General features: G+C 33.0%; 1 protein-coding gene across 2 annotated transcripts; it reads left to right on the plus strand.

Moving 5' to 3' along the window:
- Nucleotides 1-3,700: 3,700 nt before the first annotated feature.
- LOC131952472 (short transient receptor potential channel 4-associated protein) lies at nucleotides 3,701-22,541 on the plus strand. 2 transcript variants are annotated; one of them, XM_059315150.1, is made up of 22 exons: nucleotides 3,701-3,889; nucleotides 5,756-5,902; nucleotides 6,775-6,894; nucleotides 7,211-7,283; nucleotides 7,629-7,705; nucleotides 7,958-8,117; nucleotides 8,290-8,400; nucleotides 8,698-8,760; nucleotides 8,886-8,948; nucleotides 9,330-9,452; nucleotides 9,635-9,768; nucleotides 9,975-10,054; nucleotides 10,317-10,374; nucleotides 10,537-10,595; nucleotides 10,920-10,975; nucleotides 11,202-11,247; nucleotides 11,367-11,456; nucleotides 11,930-12,020; nucleotides 12,465-12,714; nucleotides 15,826-16,120; nucleotides 16,531-16,597; nucleotides 17,178-22,541. In XM_059315150.1, exons 1-22 carry the CDS (start codon nucleotides 3,788-3,790, stop codon nucleotides 17,298-17,300), a joined length of 2,388 nt encoding a protein of 795 aa, XP_059171133.1. In that variant the 5' UTR covers nucleotides 3,701-3,787; the 3' UTR covers nucleotides 17,301-22,541. The 2 variants fall into 2 exon arrangements, with proteins under 2 accessions (XP_059171133.1, XP_059171134.1); XM_059315151.1 differs by having other exon boundaries at nucleotides 11,367-11,450.
- The last annotated feature ends 207 nt before the right edge of the window (nucleotides 22,542-22,748 follow it).

Here is a 22,748-nt window from a genome sequence, read left to right on the forward strand (position 1 = left end):
TTGCCTTAGTATCTAAAAAAAGATAAATAAGTTTTCTCATAAAAATTATATTTTTCTCATAATTATTTTAAAAAACTTTTCTTAGTAAACCTACCAAAGTAAATGTGTCGTGGTCTGTATCTAGAGGATTGTTGAAGAAATAATATAATTGGCGCTAACATTAAGGCGAACTAGGGACGGTGCAAAAATGTAATCGACTTTATAAAAAGTAGCTAATATACTTAATAACCAGAGGCGTAGCGAGGGGGGGGGGCAGGGGTGCGGACCGCACCGGGTGACACCATTTAGGGGGGGGGGGTGACATCAAGGCAAAGAAAAGCAAAATATATAGAGAAAAACTTGAGGGGGGTGCAAATCGAAAGTTTGAGGGGGGTGCAAATCGAAAACTTGAGGGGGGTGCAAATCGAAAGTTTGAGGGGGGGGGGTGCTAATCGAAAACTTGAGGGGGATGCAATTCGAAAATTTGAAAGTATGTCACCGGGAAGGGTCGCTACGCCGCACCGGGTGACAGCCGACCTCGCCACGCCACTGTTAATAACTGAATATACATTATATAAACTATAGACAGGGTCATATAATAAGATAATTATTTATTATTATAAATCTTTTAATAGAATTTTGATTTTGTAATAGTCAACTTGTAACTTTCAAATAAATTAAAAGGTCACATGTAGTGTAGTATTTACTTATACATATTTATTTGTTAAATTATATTGTGTTAAAGTTGAGTTTTAATACGTTTAGCTTAGGGCCCTAAATAACCTAGCGCCGGAACTGGTTGGTCTATGGAGATTTGAAATTCTTTCTGTCATCTCTCCGGGAAAGGGGACATCGCGTAGCACGCCCCTCCCCCAACCCCCACTCCCCCGGTTTTAAGTACGCCTCCGTGGAAGTTTTAATTGCCCCCTCCCTGGAAAAATGTCTGAAAAAACCTTGTTTATAACATTTTACAAAGTACCACTTCTGCTGTTACCGGAAATGGCTCAAAAGTTGTTTTTTTTAAAGCGTATATGAGAATGCTCCGATTATAGATCAAATTTAGTTCACTTAACTGAATCGGTACTCATGTTATCGCCATTCCAGGAAATGGAGATTGTTACGCAAAAGCGTAGCGACCCCTCCAGCACCCGAGGACAAACTTTCAATTTGGCGCCGCGCCCCCCCCCCCCCCTTTCCCCCATATATTTTGTATGTTTATATTTCAAATCTGCAAATCTGCAGCTAAATGAGCTTTAAAAATTTTTTCAACTCATTTTGGAGCCCCTTGGGTCGACGCCCGGGACATATGTACCCGGGGACAAACTTTCAATTTAGCGCCGCCCCCCCCCCTTTCCCCCATATATTTTGTATGTTTATATTTCAAATCTGCAAATCTGCAGCTAAATGAGCTTTAAAAATTTTTTCAACTCATTTTGGAGCCCCTTGGGTCGACGCCCGGGACATATGTACCCCCCCCCCCCACCCCCTTTCGCTACGCCTCTGTTGTTACGTCACACTTCCGGTTACAAACGATCTGAATACAACTGACACAACTCGAAGATTTGGATTTCTCAGAGGATCTCTGCCTTCTCGCACATAGTCAACAACAGTGGCATCGCCAGTCATTTTTCATGGCACGGGTGGGGAGGGGGGAGTTCAAATTACATTGTGTCAATACCCCGACAATAAAAGACACCTTTCAATTACACCAACATGTGATTAAGGTTTAAACAAATCGAAAACACATTTGACAAATATGGACTTAGCTTGACTTTGAAAAGAAAAGTCTCAAATGTAATCATAGTTGGTCACTATAATGGTAAGGTGAGACAATCGTGGAGGAAATGCCGATTGGGGTGGAGGGAAGAGAGGGACCCGGTCAGGATAAGTATCTTTCTTTGCATTTAAATCTACGGCCTATGAAGAACATGTCGGCTCAGTCAGCACAGGTGGACAGTTTACTACCAACCTACACATTGTTGGTAGCATACATGCTATATCTTGCAATGAATCTGGGTTGATAGAATTAGTAGTCACGATTGGACAGAACATCAACAGCATATAGCATGGAAATTAATACCGAGAAGACGAAGGTCATGACCAACAAGCCATGCGGTATAAGGCAACTATAAGGAAAATGGCCAAAGTTTGGATAATGTTCACCCCATCAAGTACCTGGGTGCCATCAAAGAACTGTACAAAGAACTGCAGCCAGTAAGTTAAGAAGCATTTTGGCGTGACAAAAAGACTTCTCTTGGCACAAAAGCTGAATACAGATCTCAAAAAGATCTCATACAGAGATCACATTACAAATGAAGAGGCTCGTGAAAGGATAAACAATGGGTTGGTCCCTTAGAGAACCTACCAAACATAATCAAAGGTAAGGGCTTGTCACATAAGCCAACGGCCTATCAAAAAACAGTAATGCAGGTCAATGTGCTAGGAGGGAGAAGACGGAAAAGGCAAAGACGAAATTGGATTGAAGAATTACTAAAAAAATCAGCAGAAGACCCAAGAGGTCGTCAATAAATGACGTCACACTCGTTGGGCGAGGGGGGTCCTTAATTTTGTGACGATGTGTGATGAGGGGGAGGGGGTTCATATGGTGAGACGTCACACTTTTGGATTATAAAAAAAAATAATGTTAGAAAACGAATTTTAGACGTTATTTCGCGTTTTAGAAAACTGTTTTAATAAATTGTAATAGGAATTGATTAAAATACTCTATTTTGACAGAGTTCAGACAAAATTGTGGAAAAATATCGATGTTTTAAGGAAAATTCAACTGCAATTTTGATGGGGGTTGTAGACTGAGGTGTGACGTCATTTTAGGGGGGTCTGGCTTTTGTGACGGAGGGGAGGGGGGGGAGGTAAAAATCGTCAAAAAAGCGTGACGTCATTTATGGATGACCTCAAAAAAAAATGAGAACAAAATTATGAGAAAATCGACTGAGATGCCCCATCAACCCCAGGGGTTAAGCGACGATTGACTGATCACTGAACTACTCTATCGCATCTAATCCTACACTGTTCTATCTCTCGCCCTCCACTTGCATTTGATATTTTCGGGGGGGGGGGGGGGGACGACTAAATTTTCCGGGGAGGGAGGGGGACACACTGATAAAAGTATATATTTTCTATATAAATTCTATATAAATTCCATTTCTTTCTGAAAAGCCCTAGGGGGGGGGGGGTGTTGGTTAAAATAACGTCATTGTTTGGCCTAGACTGTTTTGACATTAATTTATTTTGCCCTTTTTCGAGTTTGTGTCACCCGGTGCGGGCTGTGCCCCCATCCGCGTATTGAAACGCCATTGATGTGCGTCGATTGGGGAGAGGGTAGTTCGGCCAAAATGCGTGGAGTCATTTTTAGACGAAAGTTTATTTGATTGTCACAAAAAATTACAAACTCCCTCCCCCTAGGCGTGTGACGTCATGAATAGACGACCCATTATGCCTTTCGAAGATTTACAGACCTATAATCTAGATTTAGATTATTATAGTTTTAGTATAGGACCAATGCTACTTCGATTAAAATTTACGCCAATAGTTAGATCTAGATATGAGCAAAGAAACTAGAAATTAAAACAAGGCCTATGTTTTGTTATCCATTTTATTTTTACATCTATCGTTACCCGAGCATATAGGCCATTATAGGGGAAAAAACTTAGTGAGCTCTTTAAAAGTGGCGGTAGATTTACTATTTGGCTGCTTCAGCGGAAATCTGGGAAACAATGTTAAAAACATTGAGTTTATGATAAAGGAAAATCTTGGCTTCTAATACATGTAGCCCAAAAACAATTTTATTATGTTGCCCCGAAAAGGATGGAGATGTGTGCCGGGTCGTTCAGCTTTCCGTCTCCAATCAGAAATACAATATACCGGCAAAGGGCCTTCCAGATTAACACAGGTAAGTTTAGTTTCACTGTGGTGTAAGCCAGTTGCAAACTCGGTCATCGACAAACATCGTTCTTTTCTTGTGAAGAATGTCAATATGGCATTATTAAATAAACAAATACCACGACGCAGTAGTATTTTTTGTTAGTTTAAAACTAGAAACCTTTGGAAATCAAATTCGAATACATTACAGATAAAATGTTACTCTAGTTTTCTTTTGTTTGTTAGGCTAAAGTGTAAATTGTTAAGTTTGTTGAATGTTGAGGCCAAAGTTTAATTTCCTGAATCAGCACTATTTTTAATTGTTTTGGTTTTGCTTCATTTGTCTGGGTTAGGCCTATCATTAATATACTGATTTTTGTACTAGATTCTACATAATTTCAAAATATAGGCTAAGCATATTTGTTTTTAAAATAAACATATTTGAAAAAGCCCTACTAGCCTGTTATTAGTCAGGCCAATACAAATGATCAGAATACTGAATACTGCCAATACTGGAGAAGACCTAATCATCTAATGTTTACTTTGAGTCTTAGCTCAAGTTAGTTAGACCTACTTAGAATTTATCGTCTTATAGGCCTATATTATAATATTAGATCTAATATGATTTTTTTCTCAATTTAATTTTTTAAAAATTTACTTAAAAGAAAAAGCAATGGACAATTAATATTAGGCTAAGCCTAATTTTTAAAGGTAGTCATGACGATACTTCCTATCCCTAAATATTTCTCTAAGCTTCTTTTTCTTCTTCTTCTTTATTCTTAATTTTTAGTGTTGGGAAGGATCGAGCCTTATCTGCCAGAGGGTTTGAACTCAAGACTTTTTTTTTTTCCAATTTATCAACCATGAGCTTTGCCGACTCGACCATGCTTCCATTACAATTAAGGATTACGTGTCAACTGGTTTTGCGCCATTGAGGCCATTGACTCCGATTTTAGCCTGCTTTTCTTTTTGGATTTGCTTCCATAGCCTTTGTCCAACCAAGAACAAACTACAAGGCAGCAGTTGTTTGATTTTGGAGTTGTCTAACCTAGAAGAGTGGCTGTCCCCAGCTGACGAGCCACATCTGCCCGAGGGTTCGAACTCGAGACTTTTCGGTTTAGCAACCATGAGCTTTACCGACTCGACCACGCCGACCTCTTCTAAGCTTCTGATATTGTGATAATTGTCATTATAATTTAAAGGCCTCTAAACTAATTAATTAACCTATTACTTACTAATTTCAATACACTTGCCCTTACAATAACACTACGCCAAAGTTATTTAGTAGCAGCATAACACCATTTATTTTTGTGAAACTGATTCACATGGCACTGGACATGGGGAAGGGAACAATGCTGATGTTACAGAAAAAAACAGCTTGATGTGTAATCAAGTAAAAGCTTAAGTTTCTTTTTTTTTTTTTAAATTCTTTTCTGATGTGGCCGTATGAATAATTTATAATGCTGCATGTGACTGTAGCAAATGTAACTTTTACAACCTTCCCTTCCATGCAAAAGACATTGAAAAATCCCTTGGTAAAATGCTGGAGACTATAGAAGTACCTTGCTTTGTCTATAATCTAGTATTCTCATCTGTTAGGTCATCTATAATATTTGAGTACTATTTTCAAGTATAGTAAAAAAAAAAAATTTTACATTTGAGGCCCTTTTCTCACTTTCAACACTCTGAGGCCCTTTTAACACTTATTGGTTGATTAAATAAACAAAATGGTTTTTTAAATATTTTATCATAATGGGGCATATTAGTTGTTTGTTACACTTGGTTAATTTTAAGTAGCTGCAGATTTTCAAATCTTTCATTGATATGACATCGCCAGATAGTCCTACTGATAAAAAGCCTAATATTTGTATTAAATTGTCCCTACAAATTTTTCCAGCTGCCTCGTCATCTCTTGAACGACATTCCAGAAGGTAATGATGTTGTTGACATCATCTTTGCGCTGGACAGACTCAGTGTTCAGCACTGCTGTGAGCAGTATGCTGTCTCCGACCCTAACAATGATGAGGCTTTTATTGAACTCAAGGTGAGGGTTTTAACTTCAACTAAAAAATAAACTGAATAATGTTGTTTTTAGTTTTTAATTTTGAGACCTTATCATCTGTACTGTTTTAATTTTTTAATTAATAAATTTTTGTACATATAAAAGTGAACATTCCCTTTTCAGACTAATGATCTATAAAATCTATTTTAGGTATAAGTTACATCTTTTTAATCTTGATCAAAAAACATTACTAAAATTCTGGTTATACAAAGTAATTGGTCTGATAATATTTGCTTAATGCAAGAAATGTGAACAACTGATTATATAAACAGGTACTTTTGGATTGAAAATAACTTGACTATTGTCAGTTTCTTTCAAACATTTATATTTTTTCACCCCTTTACTGTGTGTCACGAGTTACCTCGTCATATAAAATCTTGGGCTTAACCGTACATCACGAGTTAACTCGTCTTCAGATAAAAAAGTCGTCTGTGTGCCGTGCGTCCCGAGTTAACTCGTCTTGATACGAAAATAGCATTGGAAATCAATAACAATGTAGAGGGAGGCTAATCTAACAGCCAATTCAACAGCGGATGATAAAAATAGGCCATCACGTGATGTTTTATTTTGTCAGGACAACATAACAAATCAAATAATGAAAAGAAAAAAATTACAGTTTCCAAAAAAAAAAAAAAAAAATTTCCACGGTAAAGGGGTTAAACATTCATTATTTCATTTTTAAATTTAACAAAAAAATTGTTTGAATCCATTTTAGAACATATAATAATTTATTGTAAATATATGTTGATGCTTACTTTTAAAAGACAGAACAGCAAATTTTCTTTGAGATGTGTGCTGTTGGATTTTCATTATTTTCCCAATTTACTGATAAATATTGTATCAAACTTTTCCAGAAAGTTCATTGTATGCTGATAAGTTTTGAGCCCAGAAGACCACACAACACTGAAGTACAGGCCACAGATGAAAACCAAGAAAAATTTGCAAAAAACTTTGCTAGTTTAGGTGGAATTGAGGTATGTTTTGATGTTTTTAAATAACCTTTTATATTCTACCCTGTAATCTTCTGTCTTAGCTTAGAGCTAATGTTTAAATCTCAATAAAACATTATTTTGACCTAACATTATGTTAGTACCAAATGTTGTGCAAACTTTGTAGTTATAATACTGTTGGGTGTTTTGGTGCTATGTTTGTAGACTACAGTTATACCATGTACAAAGTTTACCTTAGAAGTAAAGCTTTATAAATGTTTCTTGTTCGCATTTCTAAGCTGAAAGTATTGCAGCATCTCTAAAAGGATGTAAATAAAAATGTTGTCCTTTGTTTTTTTAGATTATGGTGCGCTTTCTTATGGCCGGTACAGTTTTTCCCAAGCTTGCTGTTGGTCGACAAGAAAGCAAAAAAGGTACACGTGGATGGTTTAAATCTTTTTATATTCCTATTTTAGTTTTCATTATTATCCCTCTTGGACTAAAACAAATTATGAAAGGATTGTAACTACTGATTATGATCAAAACCCATAATATATTGTTCAAATTTCCATGTTAGTTTTCATTATTATCCTTCTTGGACTTAAATAAATTATAAACTACTGATTATGATTAAAACCCATATTTGTTTTAGGCATTTATGTATAATTAGGTTTGTTAAGTAGACGACCTACGACCTTGAATAGAAGGCACGCTTTGAATTAATTATATTATTTTAAATTGAAAAGTAACCACTAATATTTTTTTTATGGATATTACAGCCCTTTATACAGAATCAGCGAGAGTGTTAAGGATAAAAAGTCTGGTACTTGAGGTCCTTATTAAACTCAATACTGGGGTCAGTATCTGCTATTGTTTGTCTCTGTTTTTCTTTCATCTGCTTCAATCATTGTGGGATCCTCTTGTTTACTAACATGTCTTTGGCAGTTGTAAGATTCAATTTTTGTTTTGTTTTTCTCTTTGTATGTATTTGGTCTAGATAGTGAATTTATTATACAGAACTGTTTGTATTTTTAAAAATTTACACTTACTTGTACCTCCAGTTAATTTAATTCAAAATGAAGTTTGAAATGTATACCTGTCCTTGCAGTGTGTGGCAGAGCAAGCACTGTCAAAAGAACTCTTCTGTGATGAAACAATGAATTACCTTTTTACTTTATTGGCTGCCAAAAAGACTTTTGTCAATGCCTGCCAGCTTATTGAAGACATTTTACAGCATAGGAAGGATGTGCTAGATTTACACAGGATAAGTAAGTTAATACATTTTTGGTGTTGATGGGTTTTTAGTTTGAGTTTCTGGGCCTTGTGACAATATTTTGTCAGTGGCAATTTTATTGACTGCATGTTTATATTAATTATTAAATGTTTTCTTTAGATATTTTTTTCTCAAATTTTGAACTGTTGAATGATTTTTTTTTCCAGCCAATTTAAGGGGTTTGGTTGCCAGTTTAGATGACTCCCAATTAGCCAATTTTTGTAGGATACTAGCTGTTGCCATCTCAGATCTTGACATTTATGAAAACAAATCTTCATGTAAGTTTGACATTTAATTCATTATTTCATCATTTACTATTATATCAACATTTATATAATGGCAAAAAAGGGTAGGATCAGACTATTCTAGTTTGATCATATTTTAAAACCATTCTGAAAGTTATATTTGACTTCCCTGTGTTTATATCGTAAAATCATTCTAAAATGTATATTTGGCGTTTGGAATGTAGTATAAATAGAACAAAATTTTTTTGTGTTAGATGTGTGTGTTGAATAGTTAACAACAACTAAACACTTTGAGAGGTTTTGCTAAATTATGTTATCTTTTGTTTTTAGTATTTGCTCAGAACAAACAGAAAAGGAGTAAAGGTTTTGTAAATCTCAGAGATATAAACCAAGGTGAGTGTTTTGTGACTACACATTGAGTTAAATGTTATGCTGTACTAACATCTATTTTCTCTACAAGTAAAAAGTATATTTAAAATGTAAATTTAACATATTAATTGTCTTTTTATCCCCCACAGAACTGTTGTTAGGAATCCCTGATCTGTTACCCCGCCTTGTACAGATTGCTATAAATAAAGAATGTAAGACGTATTTTTGTATTGTAGATCTCTTTGAAAAAAATACTTCAGTTACTGTTTTACAATAGCCCTTTTTTAAAAAATGGGAGGTAAGGGGTCAAACTTTAAAGTATTTGATCATTTAACATGGGTTCTATGTTCAAATATAGCTTAATGCCATGATCAAAGCTAAAATCCTTTGAATTATGCCAGGTCCAATGTTTTCCCTCCCTTAGTGGAGTAAAAGTTTCAATTGCCATGGAGTCCCAGAGTATGCTATGGTGACAGTAACCTAGACAATTGCCTGCCCTGTAGAAGGGAATAGTTCTGTAGTAATCTTTTAATAAATACAACACATGATAATTTTAGCTACATTTAATAAGGTTGCTTTCTTTTTGTTTAAAGATACCCCACGCTACAGAGGAATGCCCAGTGAGCTGGACTGTTGGATGGAGTGGATTGACAATCAAATGGCCGATGAAGTCTACGAGCCTCAAGCGGCAGATGACTTTGATGATTTTATTGGAGGTACATTTTTTCTACTATGCTGCATTTTCAAGTCAATTTTGCACGTGATCAAAAATGTTTTAGTTCATTAACTTTTCAAAAATTCAATATTGTTGGTATTTAATTTATTTTGTTTTAAATTTTTCTTGTTTTAAATTTTTTGGATTATTGCAACACCTTATTGAAACATTGGCTTATGATAGGTGTATCAGAGCCAACAGCAGAGGGCCATCCTATGGTGGCACAGCAAGCACTAACAATAACAGAAGAGCTGGTTCAAAGGGTAGAGGTCGTCTATGTTTTGGGGCTGTTTTTACTGGGGAAACATAGGAAAAAGGTTTGTTACATTTTTTGTGTCTTTCTTGCTTTACAGATGGATACATGTGATTGTGTGTCTGTGTATATATATATATATATATATATATATATATATATATATATATATATATATATATATATATATATATATATATATATATATATAAATGAATATATACACACACACACAAGCTTGTACATAATACAGAGTTTTGGCTTTTACAGGTCCAACGAAAGCTGGCGGAGTTAAAATTAGCATCTGGTCTCAGTGACCTGTTTGATCAGTTTATATGGAAATGTCAAGTGTAAGTATTTTTATTCAGCTTTCACAAGAAATTGGTTAGTAGAGATTGTTATTGTTCCTGTGTACTCTGCGTAAAAAGTTGAAATAATTATTCTAAATATAATCTAGACCTATTAAGATTTCAATGGTTAATAATTATATTACATACTTTTCATAGTTTGAAAGCATGGATTTTTAGTGAAAATGTTAGATTATCATTTCTTTAGCCGTACTTGTCTTTTATATACTGACTTTTGTATATATATATTTTTTGTTTTCAACAGTCGCACACAGACAAGGCACAGGTTAAGAGGTCACAATTCTTCTTGCGAATGTAGTCCTGTAAGTTTAAATAACAAATTACCTTTTATAGGTGGAGAGACTTATAAAATTATTACTTTAGTTTTTGTGGTTATATTTCAAAAGACATTAACAGAACTATTAGCTTTATTACAGTATTCTTGTCTCTTATGATTAATAAGAATTTTTTTTTTTGTGTTACAGGAAGTTGCATTGAAAATCCAGTTCTTACGGCTTGTACATAGCTTTTGTGATCATTCAGAGTAAGTTATATAGAAAGATAATCTTTAACACTTCTTGGCATCTTTTTATGACATGACAGAAAAATAAAGTCCAAACAGTTGTCATTCTATAAGACTTAGGACTTTGTGTACAGCTTTAAAAGTTATTTAATGTTCAAAGCTATCTGTAATTTGAATAATAGTTATTTCATTGGGACCATAGACATAGTGCATCTAGAGTTAGGCATCTTTAATATTTATCTAATGATTTAATTTAAAAAATTAGTTTTGACTGGTGAAAAAAAGTCAGTTTAATAAACTGTTCTCTCGTTATATGTTGTTTCTATTATTCTTTATTTATTTCAGTTACAAACATTTATTATTATCAAAAAGTGAACTGAATGAGGTCAAAAAAATAAATGGTGAGTTTATCATTATAATATTTAAAAATTACATCAGACTGTTTATTTTCATTCTTTAGTAATTATTATTTTGTTCAAAAGATTTCTATTATTTTTAAAAAATATTATCTGAACATGTATAGTTATATATAGTTAAATAATATGCATAATTTTTTTTTTAAATTGTCAAACATTTTATTATCATACTTTATAATGGCTAATGTGATTCATTGTTTTACATTTTCAGTACGAGCAGGAGGCCTAACATTACAGAATCTTGACTCTATAAATAAGTAAGTCGTTTGTATACAGCATGGCTAATGATTTGAAATTAAAAATTATTTCTAACAATTATTTTTTTCTAAATGTTTTATAGCCCTCGTGTTAAATAAACAATTTTTCTAATCACCAGACAACTTATGTGTAGGGGGTCAAAAGGTCTGCTGACAAAAATAGTTGAAGTCATGAAGAAAGAGCCAACAACTTCGACCTTCAGGTTATGGTTTGTTCTGTTTGAATGATCTCTAGGTCTTAGTATTCTGTGTCTAGTGTTTAACAATGTGGATGGAGTGTTCACCTCTTTGTTGAGTAGAATTACCATTTTTAAAATTTCAAATGAATTCTTGTCATTTAATGGTGATATTTTTTTTGTGTTAAGAGAGTTATCTATTTTTAAGTAAGTAAGTTTCCCTTTCAAACCAGACGGTCTATGGGGCAAGTGAAGGGAACTTTTTTTTTAAAAAGTGAATCTACTTTTAAGCTAAAGTAAAAAAGTACGGTTCCCTTTTCAAACTTTATGGTCCATGGGGCAAGTGAAGTAGAGGTCACCTGTTTCTGTGTCCTCTGCATTTGGTCATCACTATGCCCAGCCGCATATTTAAGCTAAGACATGTAAAATTTGCTAGCATATACATTTTTTGTATAAAAATATGATAGCCAGATATGATAATGAACACATTTTGTATTTTTATTCAGGTTTTGGCTGGCAAGAGCAGTGGAAAGTTATTTAAGAGGAGACACTTCATACTGTGACCAAATTTTTCTAATGAGGCGAGGACTTCTTGCAGTGAGTATAGACTGCCTAAATGACATTTTTCTGTACACTTTGTGCATCTTTTTTTTTGGTGTTGCCTAAAATTACATCAACATTTGATGTTACTTTTGGATTTTGATATCAAAATTTTATTTGAAAAATGGATAATGTTGGCTTAGTCCTACTAGTGCAAAATTTCAGTTTGTGTTATGGTTATTTTATATAGCAATTCAATGCTGAATAACTACGTTGTGTGTGGTACTTTCATAATGCTGTGGGAAGCTCTAACTCAACCAGCTGACTTAGATTCATGGCTTTTATAATTCCATCTCTCTCCATTCATCTGCTTGTCTCTTCAGCCTGTTAAAGACTTTGGCGGCCAAGATCAGGTTTAGCTGAAATTTGTAGTGAAAAAATTAAAACATTAAATATATTATTTTTTGTAGTAACAAATTTTTAAATATCCCACCTTTTCAGCATGTTGCTGGCAACATAGTCGAGAATGAGATCCGCCACAAGGAAATTCTACAGAGCAGTTTTGATTTACTCGGTGAGCTGATCAAGTTCAACATCGAGGCCTTCAAAGCTTTTGACTCCATCCTGACCACAGAGGAGAAGTTTGAGAAGTTTGTGAACATGGTCAACAGGAACCTGGTGGACTCCAACATGTTCATACGCAGCTTAATCCTGTCACTTGAACATTTCAGGGCGGAAGGATCGGAAAAAAGTAAGGGCTTTTATAGTAGGTTATGTGGTCGTTGGACATCAGGATCTGACAAAATTAAGGGCTTTTATACTTAGTTAAGTGGTGGCTGGAGATCAGGATCTTAAAAAAGTAAGGGCTTTTATAGTTGGTAAAGTGGTGGCTGGACATCAGGATCTGAAAATATTAAGGGCTTTTATAGTCTGTAAAGTGTTGGCTGGAAATTGGGATCTGAAAAAAATTAAGGGCTTTTATAGTTGGTTAAGTGTTGGCTGGAAATCAGGATCTGAAAAAATTAAGGGCTTTTATAGTTGGTAAAGTGGTGGCTCAACATCAGGATCTGAAAAAATGTAGGGATTTTAAACTCAAAACCTCTCCCCGCCTTGGATCTCCCACTGTCACTTAACCATTATTGACTCAATAGACACCATAGGAAAAAAATCTGACTATGATCTAGAAGAACTTAAGAAAATAACAAATAAACACATTAAGGATCAGTACCCCAGCAATACCTGGATTAGAGTTTTCACAGATGGCTCAGCTGAAGATGCCACAAAAAACGGCGGGGCTGGCATCCTTATTGAATGGCCAAGCGGAAAAAGCCTGGAAAAGGCAATAGCCACAGGCAGCCTATCCGACAATTTTAGGGCAGAAAAAGAAGCTTTAGAACACGCAGCAAACCTCCTGTCAGAACACCCTGAATCACCGAATAGTCAGATTGTATTTCTTACAGATGCCAAATCAGTCCTGCAATCCCTACAAAATCCGGAGTCCTATATTCAAACACTCATGACAGCACTAGAGAGGCTAAAAAATACCTGCAGCAGAATTGTGCTGCAGTGGATCCCGGGCCACTGCCAGATCCAGGGTAACGAGATCGCAGACCAGCTGGCAAAAATTGGGGGAAAGAAACCACAACCGGAAATTTCGCTACACCCAAAAGAAATAAAAAGAATAATTAAACACAAACAAACGCAAATGTGGTCTGTCACACACCCTCACTACATTAAAGACGACGGCTATTACAATTTAACACGAAAACAACAATACATAATCTTTCGACTTAGAACAGGCCACAACAGACTAAATCAACACATGCACAAAAAACTGAAGGTTGGGTGTAGCGAAATGTGTCCTTGTGGCAAGGCCCCGGAAAACACGGAGCACGTACTCCAGGATTGTACTCTGTATAGCCAGGCAAGAGGCAGACACTGGCCCCAGCCCACCCCACTCAGGGAAAAATTATATGGGACACCTGACAAACTGGAAACCACAGTCCGGTTTGTCCATGAAGTTGGACTTGTTGTCTAATTCCTCCAACATATTCAAAAATTAAGAACGAAGAAGAAGAAGAAGTAGGGATTTTATAGGTAAAGTGATGGGGCTGGGCATCAGGATAAAAAAAAAATTAAGTTCTTTTATAGTTGGTAAAGTGTTGGCTGGACATCAGGATCTGAAAAATTTTTGGGCTTTTATAGTTGGTAAAGTGGTGGCTAAATATCAGGATCGGAAAAAATAAAGGGCTATTATAGTTGGTGGCTGGACATAAAACTATTAATGCTATCCCTCCATATGCTGAGTTTTACCTAATTTGCCACATCCAAATTTATGTCAGAATAAAGGTAATCACAGTTTGTTTCTGAAAACAAAGAACTTTTAAAACATGATTGATCATTGATGTAGATGACGTAAAGTTCATGCTTTATCAATGAATATTGTGGGCAGCTTCAATCTTATCAAGGCTATATCTATATATTACATCTGGTTAATTCAATTTCGTAATGGACACCAGCAAGTTGACAAGATTCCTTCCATAATGTTGTTGACATGGAATAAAAATGTGCTTTTTTAGATTAAGGACGATAAAAATAATAAAAGATAAAATTTTATTAAAAACTGAAGCCTAAAATTAATTCAGAAATTTAATATTTTTAGAATCAATGCTATACAAGTTGCAGATCCAGAGAACTTGAAAATAATTTGTTGAGTTTAAGGCTACATTTCTATGTATTTTCATCAAGCCTAAGTTATAACCCGATGTTTCACTTTCGTAAGACAAACATTGATTGGCTGTAAAGGAACTCCGTGATCGATTTCTGACAGCCCCACTTTATAGTTATTTTGTTTACAAAACTTTGCAGATCAAGTTTTTAAATCTTCTTCTTCTTCTTCGTTCTTAATTATTAGTGTTGAATGGGATCGAGATTTATCTGCCAGTGGGTTTGAACTCGCGACTTTGTTCGAATTTATCAACCATGAGCTTTTTGCCGACTCGACCACGCCTCCAACACAATTAAGCGTTACGTGTCAACTGGTTATGCGCCATTGAGGCCATTGACTCCGATTTCAGCCTGCTTTTCTTTTTGGATTTGCTTCCATAGCCTTTGTCCAACCAAGAACAAACTACAAGGCAGCAGTTGTTAAATTTTGGAGTTGTCTCTCCTAGAAGAGTGGCTGTCCCCAGCTAACGAGCCTCATCTGCCCGAGGGTTCGAACTTGAGACTTTTTCGGTTTAGCAACCATGAGCTTTACCGACTTGACCACGCCGACCCCCAAGTTTTTAAATAACAATGCAAATTTAAACATGACCTAGTTTTTCTATTTTTAGCTTACAATGTGTACAATAAAATTTATGGCGGCCTATCGAATAGCAGGATGCCATTGTTTATGTCGCCATTACACGTGAAAACCAAATTGTTTTTGCTTTTTTTTTTTTTTAAATTTTTATTTAGTTACCGAAAAAATTTTAAAAACATCAAATGCATCCAATCTTTAGTAAAGTCCGAAAAAACCAGACAGACAGGATTTTATTACCATATTAATTGTAACTACGCCTTGCAAGATTTTAAAATTAATTTATGGACCTCTCAAATACCTTTGAGACTTTTCTCGCTGGTGTCCATTACATGCAGTTTATTTTAGTGGATGGGTTAAAGTTCTGAACAGCACTTGGAAAAAAATAAATGAATTTTTTCTAAATGAGATTTTTATTTTATTTTTAAAATTTTCTTGTGGAATTGCTATTGCCATTTGTTGTATTGTCTAATATAACTGGTAAGATTTAAGTTAGTATATGGCTTAGTGCAAAAAAAAATTATTATTTTTTAATTGTTGACTAATCAAATCTTGTTTCAGCTTTAAATTTTGTTGGCTCTGCCGACGGAGACAAAGTGGAGAAGCGAGAGAGCAAGCTGGTGGGTTACATTGGGGACTTCTCCAGGCAGCTGGAGTACCTGTACAAGCTGATCAACATCATCAGCGTCCAGAACCTGACCCAGGAGAACGTCAGCTGCCTGAACACCACGCTGGTCTTCCTCATGTTTGCCAACAAGAGGAACCAGCTGCCCAGGTACCTGCAGGCTTTGAGGGATGAGCAGGACGATGCTTTGGAAAATGTCAATGGCTCCTCAAGTATTTTACAAAATTTCAGGTACGTGATATTTTTTTGTTTCATTAATAAGACTATTTTTTTTTCCCGAGCTTAGACAATTCTGGTAATTATATGGTAATGAAATAATTTTTTTTTTTTTAAATGCACAGTTTTTGATTAACTAATGATTGATAAAAGGTATATTAGAGTCTTATTCGATTTACATTTTGGACGAAGATAATTGTTGTAGATCTACCAATATTTTAAAAAAAATGTTAATATGGTTCAGAAATTAATGTTTGATAAGTTTGTGTAGCTGGTTCTGTATGCAAATTATTAATTGCATAATAAAGTAAAAGAGGGAAGATATTAAAAACATGAAAAAAATACACTAGTTAAATCAACTGTAATAGTTTTTTAAACAGTTTAAGCAGTAGAAAATGATAATTCTATTTCCTTCATGTTTGCAGAGACCTGCTGATATTCTGGCAGGACCATTACTTACATAAAGATAAAGACTGTAGTGCCTTGGAGAAGGTAAGTTTGACTTATGTACACATAGCTTGCGTGGCTTGTTTTAATCAAGCTAATAGATGTCTGGCCTATGGCTGCTAACTCAAAAGTCTTGAGTTGGGGGTCATTTCTTTATAACGTCTCTGTGTCCACCCAGCTCTGATGGGCACCTGACCCATGTTAGGGAAACAGGTGGCTGGGCATAGTACTGACCACATTATCCTCTTGTATGCTGAGGTAATTGAAATACATGTTCTCTACTACATCTGCCCCATATGTCATGGACACAGACAGGAAAAGATGTCTACATAAGCTTATTTGAAGCATAGATATTTGTTATAAATGTTCATAAAGTATGAGTGCAGTGAAGTTTTTTTTTAGTTTTATTTCAAATCAAAAGGATTTTTTTACACCATTATTCTCAAATCTTTCATTTTGTTAATTTTTTAAAAAAAATTTTTTTTTACGCATAATTAATCAATAGTATACACACATATCAGCAGACAAGTCTATTTTTAAAACTATTCCTTTTATTACAGAGCTCAAAAATAAATTTTAGCTACTGTATGAGTCTATTTTTATAAAACTGCTCCTTTTGTTACAGAGCTCAAAAATAAGTTTCGGCTACTGGAAGACAACAGTTTCAATGCTTGTGTCAGAAGACAAAAGCTTACCTACATCAGTCTCATTCTACATCAACCCCTTACCAAGTGACAGAACCAATTGAGCCTGATTCTCAAACAATGAACACATCACTGCTTTGTACGTCATATCCTTATCATGTGATAAGTAGCTAGGTTTCAGGCACATATCCTTATCATGCGATAAGAAGATAAGTTTCAGGCACATGTTTAACCTAAAGTACATATTCCACACAATTCTGAGTATAAAGTTGCTTATTTTAAAAATAGGAATTAACCACAGATTTTAAGAAAATTTCCACATCATAATTTTGCATATAGCAATTGCAATACCTAATGAGTAATGATATTGGGATCTCATCTGATCAAGATAGTAATTGTTTTTATTGTTAGCATTTATCTAAGAAATTATAAAAAAGCGTTGTTTTTTTTTAATGAGCCAAAAGAAGAACCAAATTTTAATTTCATTCATTTAGTCCGAAATAGGAGAAAATTATTATAATTTTATTTTTTGGTTCATCTTTTTATAAGGATTATTGAATATTCCTTCAAGACCTGTATTCTCTGTACAAGCTTGGTGTTCTTTTGCATCTGAAGATCATAACTACTTACAAATAACACTAGCCAGCTTATAATGCATTGAATTTTCATTCATTTTGTGTTGAAGATTATGATTTAATTTAATTCACTAGTAATAATTGAACACTGCCTAAATAATTAAAATATTTAGAACAATATTATATTCTGTTGATAAACTACTTTTATTTATAACTTACGTAGATTTATCACACTTTTTATATGTATTGAAGGCTATATCAAGTGCAAACAAATAATCAATGCTTTGTGTGATGTATTCATAATTTTATGGCGATGATGGTACTATTTAGGTCAGTTACGTAACATTGGATGTGCTGAAAGAGATAAAGTAAAAAAAAGTAACATATTTAGTAAATAATGTGATCTATTTTTAACCATAAAATTTATTTCTTTGTGTCAGTGTTTGTGCAATTGCTTAGAATTTTAAAATTGTATTTTTATTTTTCCATCTTATGAAAATGGAAAAGCAAGTATTAGTGTTTTGTAAAGCTGTTTCTTTCTGAGAAAAGTAAGACTAAAACAAGAGAATTCAAATTTTAAAATAAATAATACATAAAAGTTTTTAATGACAGTATGTTGATTATTTTTTATTGCTTTTTAAGTCACTAATTTGCAAAGATTTTTGTTTAATGCAATTTTTTTACTACAGTAAAATGTAATTTTCAAGTAAATTTAAATCCTATGTAAGAAAAGTAATGTATGAGCTAAATGCTTTTGAGTATGTTATTCATTCCTGTTGTCTAAAATGGCAAGGATAATATTTTCTGTTGTGGGGCATACTACCCATTTGCCTTTTTTAATATTTTAATAAATATTGGGAGTTGGTAATTTTTACTTTTAGTTGTTAACTTAACATAGATACATTACTTTTTTAATTTAGTGAAAACCAAATGGAAATTTTACAGAAATCTTTTTAACCTGCAGCTGTAATTAAATTTATATACTGTTCAGAATTTTAAACAATGGATTATATACTTTTGTTTTGTTCCGGTTGATAGCGGAATCCAATTTAAGTTCTATGAAAAGTCAGCAGCAAATTCTGGAGGAAAAGTATCTTCAAGCAAGAGAGTACAAATGTAAATAGTGGTGTGCAGATGAGAGCTGTAACATAAGTGGTGTATGGGTGAATTTTTTTTCTTTATGAATTTATTTATAGATCTGTACATAAACTTCCTGTCTGGGTTATGAAATTGTATATAGACTTAGGTGTAAAACTGTAAATATAGTCATTGTGTTGGTTGATGTCTTGGAGCTCAGAGAGTTACGTCTGGCTTTGGGCAAAAATAAAATAATGAGTTGAGGAAGTTTTCACAGTAAGTTACCATTAAAAACAACGTGAGACCTTTATTAATGCAGAAGCCTACTTTATTTACCATGCATTTATGATTTTTAAAAAAGATTTTACAATTATTTTATAAATCTTTATTTATTTTTTATAGTTATGTACAGATAAAACAGAAAAAGGCAGGAAAATATTGATAGTTAGATATGGCTGTATGTCATTTTTTTTTTAATCTTCATCCAAATGTGACCCATTTATTTTTTCTCTCACATTTTTTTCACACAACGGCACAGTTAAATTTGCTTTGTGCTTTTGTTTGCATCTTTAGCAGCTTTCAAAAGCTGTGCTAGATATTTTAAAAAGCTATCAATAAAATATTTTATTCTAGTGAGCCAACCTTCTTAGAATTGAAATGTTCTTAAAAGACACATTACTGTTGACTTTAAATAGATCTAGGTAAGATTTAAGGTTAGCTGCAATGTTAATTATTTCTTCTGATATGGCATTACAAAGTACAATTTTAAAGGCTTCTTAAAAATTTTTAGTACATAACATTTCAGAAGAATTAGTTTCATTAATTAAACCTTTCATTGCCTACTTTTGTAAAAATAATATCAAGTTAAATGTAAACTTTGTCCGTATTGAATGTATATACTATTTTTTTAAAAACTTAGTGGTTCTGTTAATATTTTTATCATTAGTTGACACTTAAAACCCTAATTACATACAAAATTACCTTAATTTTTAAGGGAAAATTATTATCAATATATCTTGTGTATAACTTTGAATATTCTTTTATCCTACTGAATGAGAAGTCACAAAAATTGCATCAAATCACATAAAAATGTATTTAGTTCTAATTTTAGAGGTTTTTCTTTTAAAAAGATTGTAAGAAAAAAATGTTAAACTTTTCCTTTTTACATATTGTTATTTAAAATACTCGTTATATGTTGAATTTTTATTTTTTTAAATATTTTAGTGATGGAATTTTAAAGGTTTTTTTTCATCTTAATTAAATAAGACAATTCTTTTTGTGGTTTCCGTAAAGTTGAAGTCAATCCATAAACCATGTGGTGTGGAGTTTTATTTTATTAGCAAAGGGGACATGGAAGGGCAGTGCCTTGGTCATGATTGATTTATAATATTTACACAGTTTTAAACTTTTCTTAATGTAATAACGAATTATTGCAATGTTGTATATATTCTTGGTTACTACTGCTCATGAAAGTTGAAATGTATTCAAAATCTTAATAGTTTACAAAAATGAAGAGAAACTTGTTAATAATGTTCTTAATATTTTTGTGGTATTGAGTTAAAGTATTTAGTTTTTTTGAAGCAACTGTTTTATTTAAATTTTTAAAAATATCAGCGAGCAATTATTTCAAATATGGTTATGTCTTTTAATGTATATGTTGGTTTGTCTAGTTATATTGCAGGATATGACTTGCCAAAAGTTTTTTTTTTGTCAAAGTTTTTTTTTTCAGATTGTTTAAAATTCTTCGATTACAATGCCATCTTTTATTGAAATCTTTTTGCACCTTTTCTAAATTTGATGTTAACTGTTGTCAGAACTATGCGTTGTTGTGATCATGTTGAGGGTGAAAGAGTAAATAGTAAATGAATATAGTCATGCATAAATGATACATTTAAATTTGACCTATGAAATTAGCCTGTATTCGCCTTGCAAGAAATCTTTTTTTTTTCCTAATGATTTTTAGTTGTTCCTTTTTAAAAATATCCTTAATAGTTAACACTTAAATATTAGTGGTGCAGGTCTGTTTTTTCTATAAAGATTTTTCTTCAATTAAATTCTTACACATTTTTTGTAACAGAACCTTGTAACATATTTATGAATGCTTTGAATTAACTTGTCATCATAGTGATTACTATTAAAAGGCTTTTTATTGAAGTATTTGTAATATAAAATTTTTTTTATTCTTGTTGCTTTGAGTGTAGTATTTTCATGGGTGTATTTTTCTTGTAAATATACTTGTACATGTAGTGGGGTGAAAAATGCATACGTGCTATTTTGGTTGAATGCGTTTTTAGAATTAAAAAAAATATTCCTATATATTGCAAGTGTTATATTTTTTGTTTTAATCTTTTAGTCTTTTATGTCAAAATGATATTTTGTAACACCTTTAACTTTTTGAACTTATACTTTGTTCAAGAAATTTTTTTTATTTCCTTTAACTGATAAATTGCAAAAAAGATGCAATCATTTTGGGTTAGGAGCTGTTTTATACATAGTTTCTGCTTAGAACACCTCTGTAATGTTAGAATTATTGTCTTACAGAAAGTAGAAAATTCATTAAAACTAATTTCATGTTTAATTTTTATGATATCGATGTCATTGTCTAAAAAATTAAGCAAACATTAGCCTAGTGTGTCATGTTGTTCTGATAGGGTTAAAGCTATAAATCAATTTGTGCAATTGCTAACAGCTTGAATGTATTTATCTAAATTGCTTGAAAGTAACTGTACATTGTTTTATAGGCACACAGTTAAAAATCTAATGGGGGGGAGGGGGGATTTATACAGAAATAACAGCAGGGGAATGTGTTTAACTTTTAATATTCATGCTAGTAGTCTGTCAAATTGAATTTTATTCTTTGTCGGACTGTCAAAGTACTAGGGAAAACTTTGTTAACAGTTTTCCCCTTTCGGCACTAGAAGCATTTGCAATTTGTCAGCTATTGGTCATAATTATTTATGTAAATCACACCCCCCCCCCTCAACCTGTGCCCCTTGTCATGACATATATACACTTTATAAGTAATTCATTTCATTGTTATTTTCCATTATGTTGATGATTTTGTTATTTAAAAAAAAAACAACTAAGCTATCACTTCATTTGTCTTGAAACAGAAGTTTAGAGTAAATAATTATCTTCAAAATGTATTTTTATTTGTTGGGCAGTGTTTTATTATTAGCATAAAAGAGGTGTGTAAGTTTTTTTTTTTTTTTGTACTTAATTATAGAGAACTGTATGGAGCTTCTTGTCTACAGAATAATTAAACTAGTGATAAGAAACAGCATAGCACAAACTAATCAAACATGAGATTATTTTATAGGTACTGTTATAGTTTTAGCTCTTTCTTGGAATATCTTAAAATGAGTTATTTTTATAATTGTTTTTACAGATTACAGAATTTCTCTCTTATTTTTAATGGGCATTTAAAACAGTTTTACATTTTTTATTTCTTAACAAGGTGAAAATTTTTTTTTTCTCATTCACTGCTGAGAGTTGCTAGAACTTTTGAACCAGTGATAGAATGTACAGACATTTTCCTCATGCTGATGTTATTGTGTTGTATTTAAGGCAGTGCATGATAGTGATTGCTTTATTGTACATGAATTATTTGAACATTTAATGTAATGATGAATGTGACAATACGGCACATGCAAACAAAAAAAAAGTAATTAAAAATTTTAACGAAGTTTTGTTTTTTAATTTATTAGACAGTAGTAAACCAGATACAAATGGCTAACATTGAGGCTTATAGATTTAAAAAAAGCAGGAATAATTTATTTTGTTTCAGTAATTGAGATTCCATAAAGTCTATAGGAACTGTGATGGTGGTGTGTGGAGTAAGTGAAAAAGAGTTTGGTAGAAAATTTGTGATGGTGGTGTGATAGTAATTGTATAAAATTG

Source organism: Physella acuta, unplaced genomic scaffold (assembly GCF_028476545.2).
Source record: "Physella acuta isolate Inbredline_101_S28 unplaced genomic scaffold, ASM2847654v3 ptg000875l, whole genome shotgun sequence".
NCBI lineage: Eukaryota > Metazoa > Mollusca > Gastropoda > Physidae > Physella > Physella acuta.